Below are 13580 nucleotides of genomic sequence, written 5' to 3' on the forward strand. Positions count from 1 at the left end.
GGCACTGTTAAGGAAACACAAGAGAGTGCCGATGCTGGAATCTGGAGCAACAAACAATCTTCTGGGGGAACTCCGCAGGTTGAGCAGCATCTGTGGAGGTGGGGGGGGGGGGAAGGGGAAAGGGATTGTCGATGTTTTGGGTCGAAACCTTGGATCAAAATCCTAGCCTGAATTGAAACTGTGATTCTAAGGCACTATCCATGGCTTAGTGGGCAGCAAACTTGCCTCTGGATGAGAAGTCCATGTATTGAAGCCTCACTTTACAGATTTGATCTCATAATCTAGGTTGATGCTGCAGTGTGGTGAGCAGAGCGTGCTACACTGTCAGAAGTGCTGGTTACTGAATCCAACAATAAACCTAGGACCTGTCTACTCTCTCAGGTGCACATAAAAGATATGAACACTTGGAAGGTGAGTTTCAAATTGTTATTGGTTCCTTCACCATAGCATACAAGAGGAAGAGCCTTACATGAAAAATTGAGAAGATAAAATCAACTTGCCACTGCTGCATAACAACAACTCCTAGTTCTCCTCCAAAAATTAAGCTCCTCGACAAGGCCCTGGACAAATTGGATCATGTTCCTTTTCTCGGGAGCCACCTCTCAGTGAGGGCAGCACTATGGCCTTCAGTAGGTCCTTTGCCAGCTTAAGGACAAATATTTGAAGACCAGAATCTCAAACCCAGGACCAGTTATGACGAAGGGTCTATTTCGCTTCCTGCAGATGCGACTTGACTGACTATTTCCAGTACTTTCTGTTTTTAATTTAGATTTCCAGTATCTGCAGTTTTTTTTAACTTTGGCAGAAGTTGTGGATCTCATAGAGAACTTTTGGCCATCTCAAAACCCACAAATTGGTAATGACAACAAGTCATCCTTGACTCCAAATAACTGTCTATGAGGAAAGAAGGTCTTGGTTGAGGAAATCTTCAAAGTGCTCTTTTCAGCTGGCATTGTCTTGATTTCTTTAATGATCTGTCCTGCATTCTTGTCTCTCAGCGGAGAGTGCCCTTCAGTATTTGCGGCATGGATGGTCCTGACAACGCAGAAGAGTAAACATCTGTTATGGCCATTGACTAGTTCTCTTTCCACCCACCATCTGTTCTTTAGGCAATAAGATTTACACTGGAGTTGGCCTTCGGGTGGCTGGAGACCTAGTTATTTTTTCTTTGACTCCTGATAGTGTTTTCAATACAAGAAGGCCTTGTATTTATGATATTTTATCTCTTGGGTCTCCTGGTCCTTCTCATTAAACCATTCTCTGTTTTCTGGTACAGAGTTAAAACTCTCTTCACATTAAATAATCATGGTGGTCAGCTGGTCAATTCAGATAGTATAAGCATTCTGTTGGTGAGAGTGATTCACTCGACGGTGAGGTGGTGACTGAATGCCCTTCTGTGTTCAGTTCTTCAGCACTGATTTTCCTGTGGGAATGTTTTTCTTGCCATCATTGCTTAGGTACAGGGTTAGTGGAGAATAGAACAGATTAAGTGGTGACCTGTCCAGCAGTCATCAGCTCCTGACATGGCATTGTGAGCAGATATTCTTGTAGTCTCTCTGCCAGAAGGTAACATCATCTAATAGATGGTTTTCATTGTCAGTAGATAGAATCCCCACATTTTCAAACATGGTATCATTAGACACAATTGGTCCAGATCAACTTGTCACTCTTCTTCATAATTCTGAAAAAGTTGTTCACGATCATCATGGTTCCCACTTCTACAATAAAACTGAATCAAAATCTTCAAAAGTGCTTCATTAGTGCATTCAAATGTCATCCTTGTTAGGGTCTACCTTTTCAAGGGCCAAGCGCTTGTGGTGAGGTGACTGGAGCTACATGGATCACTCCTGGATATTTTTTTGGAGATAGTCCGGTGTGTCACAAAGATAATTTTAGATTTGCTGCATTCCCATGCTTAGAACTTCATGGTATTTTTGCTAGTTCAATGCAAAACATTACCCTTTTCTCAGTAATCCTCAGATCCTTTGCTTCATAATAACTCAAGGCTCTTTCACTCAGCACCTTCACGTTGTGGTTTCTTGCTCCCTCTCCGAGTCTTTCTGTTCATTTGTGCTGAATTGCAGATGCAGCCTGTTCCCTTACTTTCCATAAAGAGTGATATGTTCAGAAATGGATGCATTGCTTTTCACAATGTTTGATCTATAAAAGTTGAGATCTATTTTCTCAGCACCAATATTTAATCAACAGTCCTGTGGCACACAGTGGGTTAATTCACTGACTGTTCTTTCCTAAGGTGAAAACATTCTACTCAAATGCTCTGGCTTTTAAATCAGTTTTATATCAGCATTTGACTTGGCTTCATATAACATATATGTTGCAAGTATACATCAACTATATGTTCATATCAGTCTGTACCCTCAGGATCTTATCTGTTTCATAGAATCATAGAACAGTACAGCACAATACAGCCCTTTGGCCCACAATGTTGTGCCGACCTTTAAACCTCGCCTATGACTACCTAACCCCTTCCTCCCACATATCCCTCTATTTTAAATTCCTCCATCTGCTTATCTAGCACTCTTTTGAATTGGACCAATGTACCTGCCTCCACCACCGCCCCAGACAGCGCATTCCATGCCCCAACCACTCTCTGGGTAAAAAAACCTCCCTCTGATATCTCCCTTGAACTTCCCACCCATTACTTTGAAGTCATGCCCTCTTGTATTGAGCATTGGTGCCCTGGGAAAGAGGCGCTGGCTGTCTACTCTATCTATTCTTCTTAATATTTTGTATACCTCTATCATGTCTCCTCTCATCCTCCTGCTCTCCAAAGAGTAAAGCCCTGGCTCCCTTAGTCTTCCCGCATAATGCATACTCTCTAAACCAGGCAGCATCCTGGTAATAGCTGTTCATTAATATAGCTGTTGCTGTAGGTGCAGTTAAGGTTCCAGATGATCTAAATAAAGAGGACTTACTGCAAAGGCCAGCTAGCATTAAAATGAGTGAATCATCTGGTTCTATGGGATATCGTAGGTTGCTGATGGAAACTCGGAAGGAAATTGCAGGAGCCCTGGCCACAATCTTCCAAATATCAAATAGGAGTAATAGCAGGAATAATAATTGCAAATGTCACGCTCTTGTTCAAAAAAGCATGTAGGGATAAACCCAGTAACTGTAGGCCAGTCAGTGTAACCTCGGTGGTTCTAGGTGAATAATCAGGCATTGAACTAGCAGTCATGTGGACAAGTGAGGACTGATAAGAGAAAACCAACTTGGACTTACTTAGTTAGTGTCTTAACTAACAATAGAGTTTTTTGATGAAAGGGTTAATGAAGGAAATGTGATTAACGCAATATATATGGACTTCCAAAAGGCATGTAATACAGTGCCACATAAAGGTCTTCATTAACGTTGGAGGGCTTGGAATAAAAGGGGCTGGAACAGCATAGATAGAAAATTACTAAGCAACAGGAGTAGTGAAAATGTGTTTTCTGGACTGGATAGAAGTGTACGGTGGAGTTCTTCGGGGTTAGAAATAGAGCACTGTTTATCTTAAGTGTACAGGTCCACACTTCCAAATCTGCAGACAATACAAAACAGTAAACTATGCAGGCACAGTAAACCATGAGGAAGACAACACTGGGCTTCAAGGAGGCATAGACAGGCTAATGGGTGGATAAGTGGCAGGTGAAATTTCATGCTCAGAAATGTTAGATGTTACATCTGGGTAAGAAGAATGAGAAGAGGCACAAACCAGAGTGGCTATTTTAAAAAGGGTAAAAGAACAGAAAGATCTATGGGTTTATGTGCATAGTTCATTGAAAGTGACAGAAAACAGTTAAAAAGCATGTGGAATTCTGTGCATTATAAATAGAAGCAAAAGAGCAAGGGAATCTTGACAGACCTTTCTAAAACATGAGTTCAGCCATAATTGGAATATTGTGTTAAGCTGTGGATGCCACACTTTAGGAAGAATGTAAAGGTTTCAGAGAGGGTGCAGGAGAGATTTACCAAAATGATTACAGGGATGAGGGATGTTAGTTATGTCGATAGACTGGAGAAGCTAGGGTTGATCTCCTTGGAAAAGTGGAGCTTGGAAGGGATTCAGTTAGAATTGTATCATGAGGAGTTGATATAGAAAAACGGTTCCTACTGGTGGACGGGTCAAGAAGTATGAAACATAGAAAGAAAGTGATTAGCAAAGGAACCAACTATGATGTGAAGGAAAGCCTTTTTATGCAGGTCAAGGTTAGGGTCTGAGTGCCATGCTGGGGGTGTAGTGGAGGCAGATTCAGTTGTGGTATTCAGAAGGGAGCTGGACAAAAATGTGACAGGAAAGAATTTTCTGGGGTATGGGGGGGGGGGGGGGGGGGGGGGAGGTGGATCGAGGGCAGTGGGACCAGCTGGCTCGCCCTAACACAGGACCAATACAGAATCAGTATGGGTTGAATGGTCGCCCTCTGTGCTGTAAACTCCGTGGTTGTGATTCGGAAAATCACTTCTCATTCTCTCAAACTCCAGATACAAACTCCAGCTTCCCAACATCTGCAGTGTTTTGCTTTTGAAGGAAACGTCCCATGGCTCTATTTGAATAAGGGTAGCAAAACCCATGACCAATATTTATCCTTCACCAATGGCACAGGAAAGCAATTATCTAGCCAGTACCACTCTGACTGCTTGTGTGAAATTGGCCGCCGCATTTCTTACATTGCAACTTTAAAGGATTTAATTCGTTGTGAAGTGTTTTTGAGCATCCTGGTGTAATGAAAGGCGCTATACAGATGCAAGCTTTCCCTCTTGATGCTTTCTTTTTTTTAAGCTTCTTTCCTGACAATCCATTCTAGTTTAGTTTTCGAATCCCTCTCATAACCTCGTAATTTACCGTCTTCTCCCAGACGGTGCTGCAGCCTCTCTCTCCTATAGTGGAGTCTCAGCCGAGACTTCTTGCTCGCGTCTGGAGCGGGGCTCGAGCCCACGACCTGTGAGTTCCACCTACTGACCAAACAGACTCGATAAATTGCATTAAATTCGACCTCTAAAAATCAATCGCAAATCAACAAAACGCCATGAAGATCTGCTCAATTGAGATAACAAGTAAACTATAAAACGCTCCTTAAATTAAACTATTTATCAAAATAAACCACACAGAAACATCATTTTGATTCCTTCGTTCTGTTTTCTTACAATTTTTTTTCTGTAATCTTTGAAGCCTCCAGTCACTTAAAGCTATCAACAATTCCGCTCAACTTCTGGATTAGCTTTCAGTTGGTTTCTCGCTCTCTTGTCATGCAAGATATATGAACTCGCTCCAAACCCCTAACGTTGCTCATCCAATTAAAGATGAAATTTAGCCAGGTCGGGAATAACTGGGGTTAGACCGGGTTTCCAAAACGCTACATGAATCACACGCACATTGTGCAATGGAATTCGGAATATATAAAGGACCGGCACAACGTGAGCGGAGTAAGGAGCCGGGCGAGCAGCCAGTCCACAGGTAAGACGACTCTCAGATAGGGGAGGGGGCAGAGATTGTTGCTTCGAGTGGGGCTTTCAACGGTTTCCTTTGCAGGAAGGGGCGTGAGCAGCACAGACGGGTTTTTAGCTGCTGCTCTCAGAGACTGCTTTATTCAGATAAGCACTTGGTTCCCGTGCCGGATCTTTAACCTGAAATGTGAAAAGGTTCCTGCCCCATCTGCGGATGTCAGTGAGCTCGGCTCGGGCCGCCACTAGTGCTGAGAAGTTCTGAAATTAATTGAAAGTTGTTTTCTGTCTTGTTTCCCTCTGCAGCTGTTTTCTGCCTCATTCTGTCTTGACAAAGATATGCATCTCACCTCGCTGATTCCCCCCTCCTTTCCTTCCCTCATTCTGCCCATCTCTTCTACCCCCCCCCCCGTCATCCCAACTACCTTTCATTCTTTCCACTTTCTCTCTCTCTCTCTCGCCCTCTCTTCTTCTTCCTCCCTGCCTTTCCCCTTCCTCTTATTTGTTTGTTTACTGTTTCCATCTGTCTCATTCTATGTCCCGTCCACCCCTGTCTCCATCCTGCTCCTCTTTCACAGCTTCTGCCTGCCTCGCCGAAATCCATCCCTGGCTTTTTCTCTATGCAATTTCGCAATCTCTCTCCCTCCACACCTCAGCACTAACCACCTTTCTATTTGATCAACTCCCTTTACTCGTACCGCTGTTGAACGTAGTTTGGTGTGCAGATGTACCAATTCCCACAAACTGTCACCTAGGGAGCATCTGCCGGCTCCACAGATGTGCTGAGACTGTCACGCCGCCGTTTCACTCCCTCACCCCACCCTCCACCTTTAACTCTTCGTCCTCCCGGCTGCGTAATTCACGCCGGGCTGCCCACCCCCCGGCACCGTAACGTAATGTGCTGATAGGAACTCCTGGCGGCCCAGATTCCACTCTGAATAACCCAGCCAGGGATGCGGGGGCAGTGATTGAGCCCAACCCAAGAAATACCCCGGGCTCAATTCTCGACGAATGAGGAGATGTTTATTCTAGCAACCTGCGTGAGAAAGGGACCAGGACCATTGGAGAAAATGCGGTCTCTTCCAGAAAATCTTTCTCTTAGAATTAGAAAGTTGCCCTGGGGGAGGTTATGTGTCGGTTTCTCTCCAACAAAACACAATGTTTTCCACTGCAAAGTTGAATTCACAGCCGGCGTAAAAATGTGCCAACACCCTGTTGTTAGATTCAACCTCCATCCCTTGGACAACCCGAACCTCCAAGTCTCAAGATGAGAAGCTTCGCCCTGTCGGTCTGGGCCGTCCTGTGGGTCCTGACTCCTGTGTGCTCGGGACGTCTCACGACCACTGAGAAACGCATCCAAGACGCACGCATGTTGGCCAGGAGCGCCATCATCCGCATTCAGCAGCTCAACGGCCGGGTAAGGCGAACTTCCCCTTTGCCAGCTGCAGCCAGATGTGCAGTGGGAGTGGCAGGCATTTCGGAAGGAGGAGGGAGTGGTGAGAGGGAGCGGGAGTCTGTGTCGGGGAGTGGTGGGGGGGGGGGGGGGGATTAAGGCCAGGTGCCGGGTGGAGCGGACGAGCAAATGTGAAGTGATAGTGCGGGGGACTGCAAATACTGGGCATTCCGCTGTGCTGGGAGTGGTGGACAAGACGGAGAGTAAACTGGAGCACAGAGTTGGGGACGGGCTTAAAACAGAAGTGTACACATGGCGACACAAGAGACTGCGGGCGCTGGAAACTGGAGCAACGAACACTCAGCGGGTCAGGCAGGATCTGTGGATGGAAATGGACGGTCGACGTTTCGGGTCGAGACGTCTAAATGAGTCCAGATGAAGGGTCTCGACCCGAAACATTGACTCTCCATTTCCCTCCATAGATGCTGCCCGACCCCCTGAGTTCCTTTCTGTGTGTTGCTCCACGGTATTGCACTTTACATTGCACCGGACCACTAGAGTGTCCTGGGTCACCTCAAGTCCACCGGCTTTGGTGTAGAGGCTGCCCTCTGCTTTCAGTTAGCGTTGGTTTTGGTGTGCTGGTTGGAGGAACTCTGGCCGATACCCCCTTCTCTTCGGCAGCCGCCGGAGGTAGTTAACACCTCTCCCGGCCATCGAGAGACACAAAGGAGCCAAACGAAATCGAGTTATGGGGACAGAGGGAAGTGTTCAGAAGGGCGGGCACTGGGACTGCAGGTGCTTACAAAGGACAAATGTCAGGTTGCCTCGGGCGAAGGCACCTACCGATTCCGTTTACAACATAATTCGTTAAAACGTTTGGAAATAGATTAAAGAATAAAATAAAACTACAGTCATGTAAAATCTCAACTATATCTCAATATATATTATGCAAATTAAGGTGACCAGGAATGAAGTTGAACTATTAGGACAAAGTAAAACTTTTGCGGGAAGCGGTTAGGATCTATAGGGCGAATAGAACGGGGAAGTTAGTGGTTTAATTGTGTCCCACTATTTGAGATACATTTTACTCCTCTCTACAATAACGATCTTTAAATAAAATTCCTGTACGTGCACAAGCAACTTCGTGGGCGAACGCTCTTCAGTAAATCGCCTCCTAAATATTTCTGCTCCGAGCTGCCCGATTATAAAATTATTTCGAGAGTGAAAATGGAACATCGTCCGATCGGCAAAACGAAATTAGCGGCGACAAATCCTTCCAAGCACAAGCAAAATTGCTTAATAGATGGAAACACGAAATAACATTTCTTAGCATATTATGAAGTCCTCGCCGATCGGCGTGTACTGTCTGATTGCGGGTAGAGAATTAAACTGAAATTTTAAACGAAACTTAGAGGGGATGAACATATTATTTCAATAAATAATCAGAGACCGAAATAAAAACCTGCATTTCATCTAAAAAGTGAGGCCGGAGTTTCCGGATCTGAGGAATCTGGACCAATGTAATGGAAAAGCCGCCGATGTTCATTTAAAAGTTAATTTAAATTTCGGGGTTAGTTTCCTTCGCTGGGGTAAGGATTAATATATTGGGATCAGTTACCTGTGTCCAGTTTCGACAGTTCTTCCCGTTCCGTCTGTCGTAGCCCATGTAACCTGGTTAAAAGCTGGTTAAAATAACACGAACTAGTTCTCCCGGGTAGAAGTGTAAAACCTTTCGCGACCTCTCCAATGAGAACGGCCACAGCGCGGAGTCTCCCAGACACGCTGTTCTTTGGTGTGTCAACTGAGCTCGGATGGCGCATCAGTGTGCTACAAAGCCGTGCGAAGATGGCCAAACCCTCCCTGCTGCCTCCCGCTCTGGCTGAATTTGTGCAGATGTTGGCTGAGGGCAGGATTGAGCTGATGTCGATCAACTCAAAGTTCAGGCTGTAAACTTTCTAGCCCCGAGCTTTATTGGAACAGTGCAAGGAGCCACGGGTCACGGTAGAGGTGGGATGGAGAATTAAAGCGCCAGCCAGCAAGAAGCTCAAATCATGGTCATCTTGGCGGAATGAATGAAAACATTCAGCAAAAACGATCTCCCAGAGTTGACAAGTCAGTGAGGTGTGAGAACAACCTGCGTTTATATAGCACCTTCCCTGGAATAAAACACAAGATTCATAACAAAAGTTTGACATCCCACCGCATAAGGGAGGTGTCGGGGCAGGTGACTGAAAGCTTGAAGGTTTGATATGCAGCTAAAAGGAGGGAGAGAGGGTTGGGAAGAGAATTCAAGGACTTAGGAAGGTTTGATAGGCAGCTAAAAGGAGGGAGAGAGGCTTGGGAACAGAATTCAAGGACTTAGCATCAAGGCATCTGAAGACACAGTTGCTAGTGGTGGAGAGATGACCATATGAGCCCAGAGTGGGGTGGGTTGACAAAGGCTAGGGAGAAATAGATGCAGAAATTGCTTGAAATTAGGTGTCAGGGAGAGAGAGAGAAAGGGGTGGGGAAGGCCAAGGCTATGTATAGTAGGATCTGAAAAATAAGGATGAGATGTTTAAATGGGAAATATGAGATCCGAAGAGAAATGCAAATCATTGTCCTTCCAATCGAGGAGCACGAGATTTTGAAAAGTTGTAGAGCTGGAAGAAGTTACTGGCATACGGAGGGGTGGGTCATGGAAGGATTTTAACAAGAACAGACTGTGAAAATAGGAGATAAAAAAGGAAATGTATTACCAATTGGAAATGTGAAATAAAAAGAGGCATTTCTAATTCCATGCCCCAGCAGTATTGATAACATTCAGTGTATCTATCAGTTTAGCACATTTGGTCGTACTGTCCACTTGGAGTCAAACGTTCAAGCACTGCTCTTTGACCAAGAAATCCAGATCAACATTTCAGTGCAATAGCGATGGTGTGCTCCACCATTGAAGTTGCTATTGTTCTTGACAGTAAGGCAACAAGTTCTGAAATAAAAATACGGGAGATACTCAGCAGCACCTCTGTGGAGAGAAAAACAGAATTAACGTTTCAGGCCAATGAGTTTTCAGCAGAACGGATTGTGAAGTTTTATTACATGAAGGAACCGCTGGAAGTCATGGAACACTATAAGAACATCTAGGTCAACAGCATTATTTGCATTGGCCACGTAACCCATACTTGTAATTGCCTTAACCGAATTGGCAGTTATGACCATTTTTAGGCAGGCAAGTTAGAAGTTTGAATGATATAGTAGGCAGGTGGCTCGGTAGTCTGGAGACATGGGGATAACTGATGTTGAAAGATGGGTAGCTCCATAAATTAATGCTATAGATAAGTTGTTATAAACATGAATTTTACTTTGTCTTTCAGTTCAGACCCTCACCAAACATAGAAATCAGTGGACTTAATTTGATTCCAGCACCACTCAGAGACAGTGCCCAGGAGAACCTGGGGACCGTGCATGGGGCGCTGAGCTGTTTTATTGAGAGCCTCTCCGCTCTCCAGATAAGTAACACTGGGCAGATCCAAGCTGATTTGAAGAACCTCAAAGTCCTGGTCAGATCCTTGGCAACTTCACACAACTGCCTTGCCTCCAAGTGTGGAACATCTCGACAACTGAAGAATTTTCTACGGAGGAACTCTGCTTTTGTTCTCACCATTAAACACATTGTTCTGGACAGGCTCCAAAACTACCTCAGTAGGCTGCTCTGGGTATTGGACAACCCTTTGAGCTGCATGGGTCCACCCCTGATTTGAGGTCTTTGGGGCATGTATTTTGAGCATTTGGAAAGTGCACCCACAATGGAAGTGTATAATTTAAAGAGACATTCTTCTTCTTTAGCTGCAAATAGTTTGACATCACAACTTTCAGTTGGCTGTAGGAGCACTATAATTGGATTCTGAGACCCTCGCCTAGAAAATTAACCAGAATTGCTCTTCCTGACTGCCATTTTGCAGCTTGTGCTGTAAAACCTACCTACCTGAATGTTAGCCAAAGATGCAACTGTATTCTTCCCACTGAGGATAAGTGGACTGGTGGGAAAACACCCTAGTAAGAATCATTCCTTAAAATTTAGTGGAGAAGATGTTGGATGAGAAACACATGTCCAGATATGATTACATTGACATCCATAGGATAGAGCAGAATACAAGGTGGGATCATTATGCAGGGGTGAAATAAGGTACAAGAGCTATCAGAGGCAGATATCTCAGATATTTTAGATTTATTGAATACATTCAAAAATATTTGTTGCTATAAATATTCATCAGAAGCTAAGCTGAGAGTTGCAGAACAGAGTGACACTTTCCCAAAAATCCAAGTATGCTTCAACAAAATTCTTTCCCAAGTATTCAAAGTTACGTATAGCGCAGTTTAATGTCTTGAATGTAGAAACAGGTGATGCAGATTTGAATCTCTCTGCTCATATATTAGTCATTACCCCTGCACACAAAATAGAACTCAAATGCTTATGCTAGTTCATCTTTGGCCAGGAGCTTGTCATGGGAGTAATATGCCAAATTAAGGCCTATTATGTCTTCTGTCCTTTGGTGATAAATTGGCACCATATTATGTTGAATCTGGTATGGATAATATTCTTACAAAGGAAGCATGTTGGAGTTAAACCACAAAAAACATTCACCTGTTAAGGTTGCCCAATGTTGATTTAAAGTATCCCAAAAAGTTACTGAGATTATGTCAATTGTAAGATCAAAATTTGTATCAACAAATTTTTGCAGGGATACAGAACCTTGTCTGCTAAATTCAGTGATTCTTGATAGGTCAAGGGCTAACTGAATGGCAAAACATGCTTAAGGGACTGAATGATATATAAAAACATAAGAAAATAGGAGTTGAAGTAGGCCACTTGGTCCCTCAAACCTGCATTGCCACTCAATATGATCATGGCTGACTTATGCCAGTTCTCGTAGCTCTCAATACCCTGATCTTTAAAAAAAATCTAGTTCATAATGTTCCCATGTACCCTTCTCAGTGAGAAACAAAGGACTGCAGATGTTGGAATCTAGGTGAAAAACACGATGATGCTGGAGGAACTCAGCAGGCCGGGCAGCGTTAGTGGAGAAAAGCAGGCGGTCAACGTTTTAGGCCAGGACCCTTCCTCGGGTCCTGAAGAAAGGTACTGACCCAAAACATTGACCGCCTGCTTTTCTCCACAGATGCAGCCTGGCCTGCTGAGTTCCTCCACCATCATCGTGTTTTTTTACCCTTCTCAATGATTAAGAGAACAAGCTGGTGAACTGCTACCAGGTCTTGCTGATTCTTCTTGTTAATTTGGTTGATGTAAGGAATGGCTTGTTCAGATGCCAGAAATTAGATATGGAAACATGACTAAATCACATAAACCCCACTGCACCTAACCTGCCAACTGAACTCATAATTGTAGATTTGAGTTCAGTCAAATTTCTGCTCCCCGTTTTCAGTTCACCCATCACCCCTGTGCTCAATGACAAATGGTGACTCTCAGTCTGGTAACATATTGATATTAAAACTTCCATCCTTCTTTCCAAACCTCTCTAGGTTCTCATCCCTATTTCAGTGATCTCCTCAAGCCTTGAAACCCTCTAAGAACCCAGATTTTCCTTACTTTTAACCTCTTACGGATTCCTGATTTTTAGTCCACTCTTGGTGACCATATCTTCTGTTGCCTTGGCCATTGAAATTTCCTCCCCAGACTTCTCTGCCACTCCATCTCTTTCTTTCTGTATGTTGCTCCTTAAGTCTGACTTCTCAGTTGGAGCTTTTGGTGAATATCAGTTTTCACAAGTGCAAATTGGGTTATTGCTGAAAGTAAAAGAAGGACTTTCATTAATGTTGTCACATTTGCCAACTTCAGGACAACCCAAAATGGCAGTCAATGAAGTACATTTGGAATGTAGATCAAATAAACTTCAGATGCTGGAAATCTGAAACAAAAACAGAAAATGCTGGAAACACTCAGCAGGTCAGGCAGCATCTGTGGGAAAAGAAATAGTCAACACTTTGAGTTTGCGACCCTTCAGAACATTTGGAATGTAGTTACTTCACTGATAAAACAAAGTGATAACCAAGCAATATCCCAGAATGAGTCTTCTGTTTAGTTAGAATTATTGCAGCTACAGGAAGTGTATTTATGTCTCTTTAATATTTAGCACAGCAGGTTTGGTAACTTTTATTTATTTATTTACTACCAATAGACTTTACAGGATAGAAAAAAATCTAGAAACAAAAAATGAATACTGTGTTCTGCCACAGTCAGTATTGAGTTCCTTCTGACTTGGTCCAACCTGGGACCTGCTTCCTCTGTGCACCCCCATTAAACATATAAAAAGCCCATTTGGCACAAGGGTTTAATGTAGTGTATATCTACCTGTACATTTTCCCTAAACTAGTGCCTTTGCTTTAGTTTTCAGTAACTTTGCCTACAGGTAATGGATGGGAACAGAGGAGCAACTTTCTGGTGTGTAAATCAGTGATGTGCTCTGCCTCTCTTCACCTTAGCAGAAGGGTACAGCAACCCACCTTCAGGCTAGTTGTTATGGGGCACTTTCCAGTGCAAATCCAGCCCTGTCACTTGATGACACTGTGATGAAATCCATATTTGTTTGGAAGACTGGGCTTTTATGTCACCAGTGATTCCCACGTCTCAAACAACTGCTGCACTGTATTTACTGAATGTGTATTGTGGTCCTTTGGATCTGTAAAAAAATTATCCAAATGGAGAGGAGTGGGACTGGAAAAAAGTCGAGGGAACTTGGAAAAAAAA

The 13580-nt window shown here is 43.8% G+C and overlaps 1 protein-coding gene across 1 annotated transcript; it reads left to right on the forward strand.

Annotated features, from left to right (window-relative positions):
• Positions 1-6709: 6709 nt before the first annotated feature.
• On the forward strand, positions 6710-10575 carry LOC127580551 (leptin-like). Its single transcript, XM_052034137.1, has 2 exons — positions 6710-6859; positions 10189-10575. Exons 1-2 carry the CDS (start codon positions 6710-6712, stop codon positions 10573-10575), a joined length of 537 nt encoding a protein of 178 aa, XP_051890097.1.
• The last annotated feature ends 3005 nt before the right edge of the window (positions 10576-13580 follow it).

This window comes from Pristis pectinata, chromosome 19, assembly GCF_009764475.1.
Source record: "Pristis pectinata isolate sPriPec2 chromosome 19, sPriPec2.1.pri, whole genome shotgun sequence".
Classification (NCBI taxonomy): Eukaryota; Metazoa; Chordata; class Chondrichthyes; order Rhinopristiformes; family Pristidae; genus Pristis; species Pristis pectinata.

Bases quoted from the DNA above. Each gene is read 5' to 3' on its own strand.
- LOC127580551 (XM_052034137.1), top strand. From the start codon at position 6,710: ATGAGAAGCTTCGCCCTGTCGGTCTGGGCCGTCCTGTGGGTCCTGACT. The intron at 6,860-10,188 runs GTAAGGCGAACT...TTTGTCTTTCAG, and splicing joins TTCAGCAGCTCAACGGCCGG to TTCAGACCCTCACCAAACAT.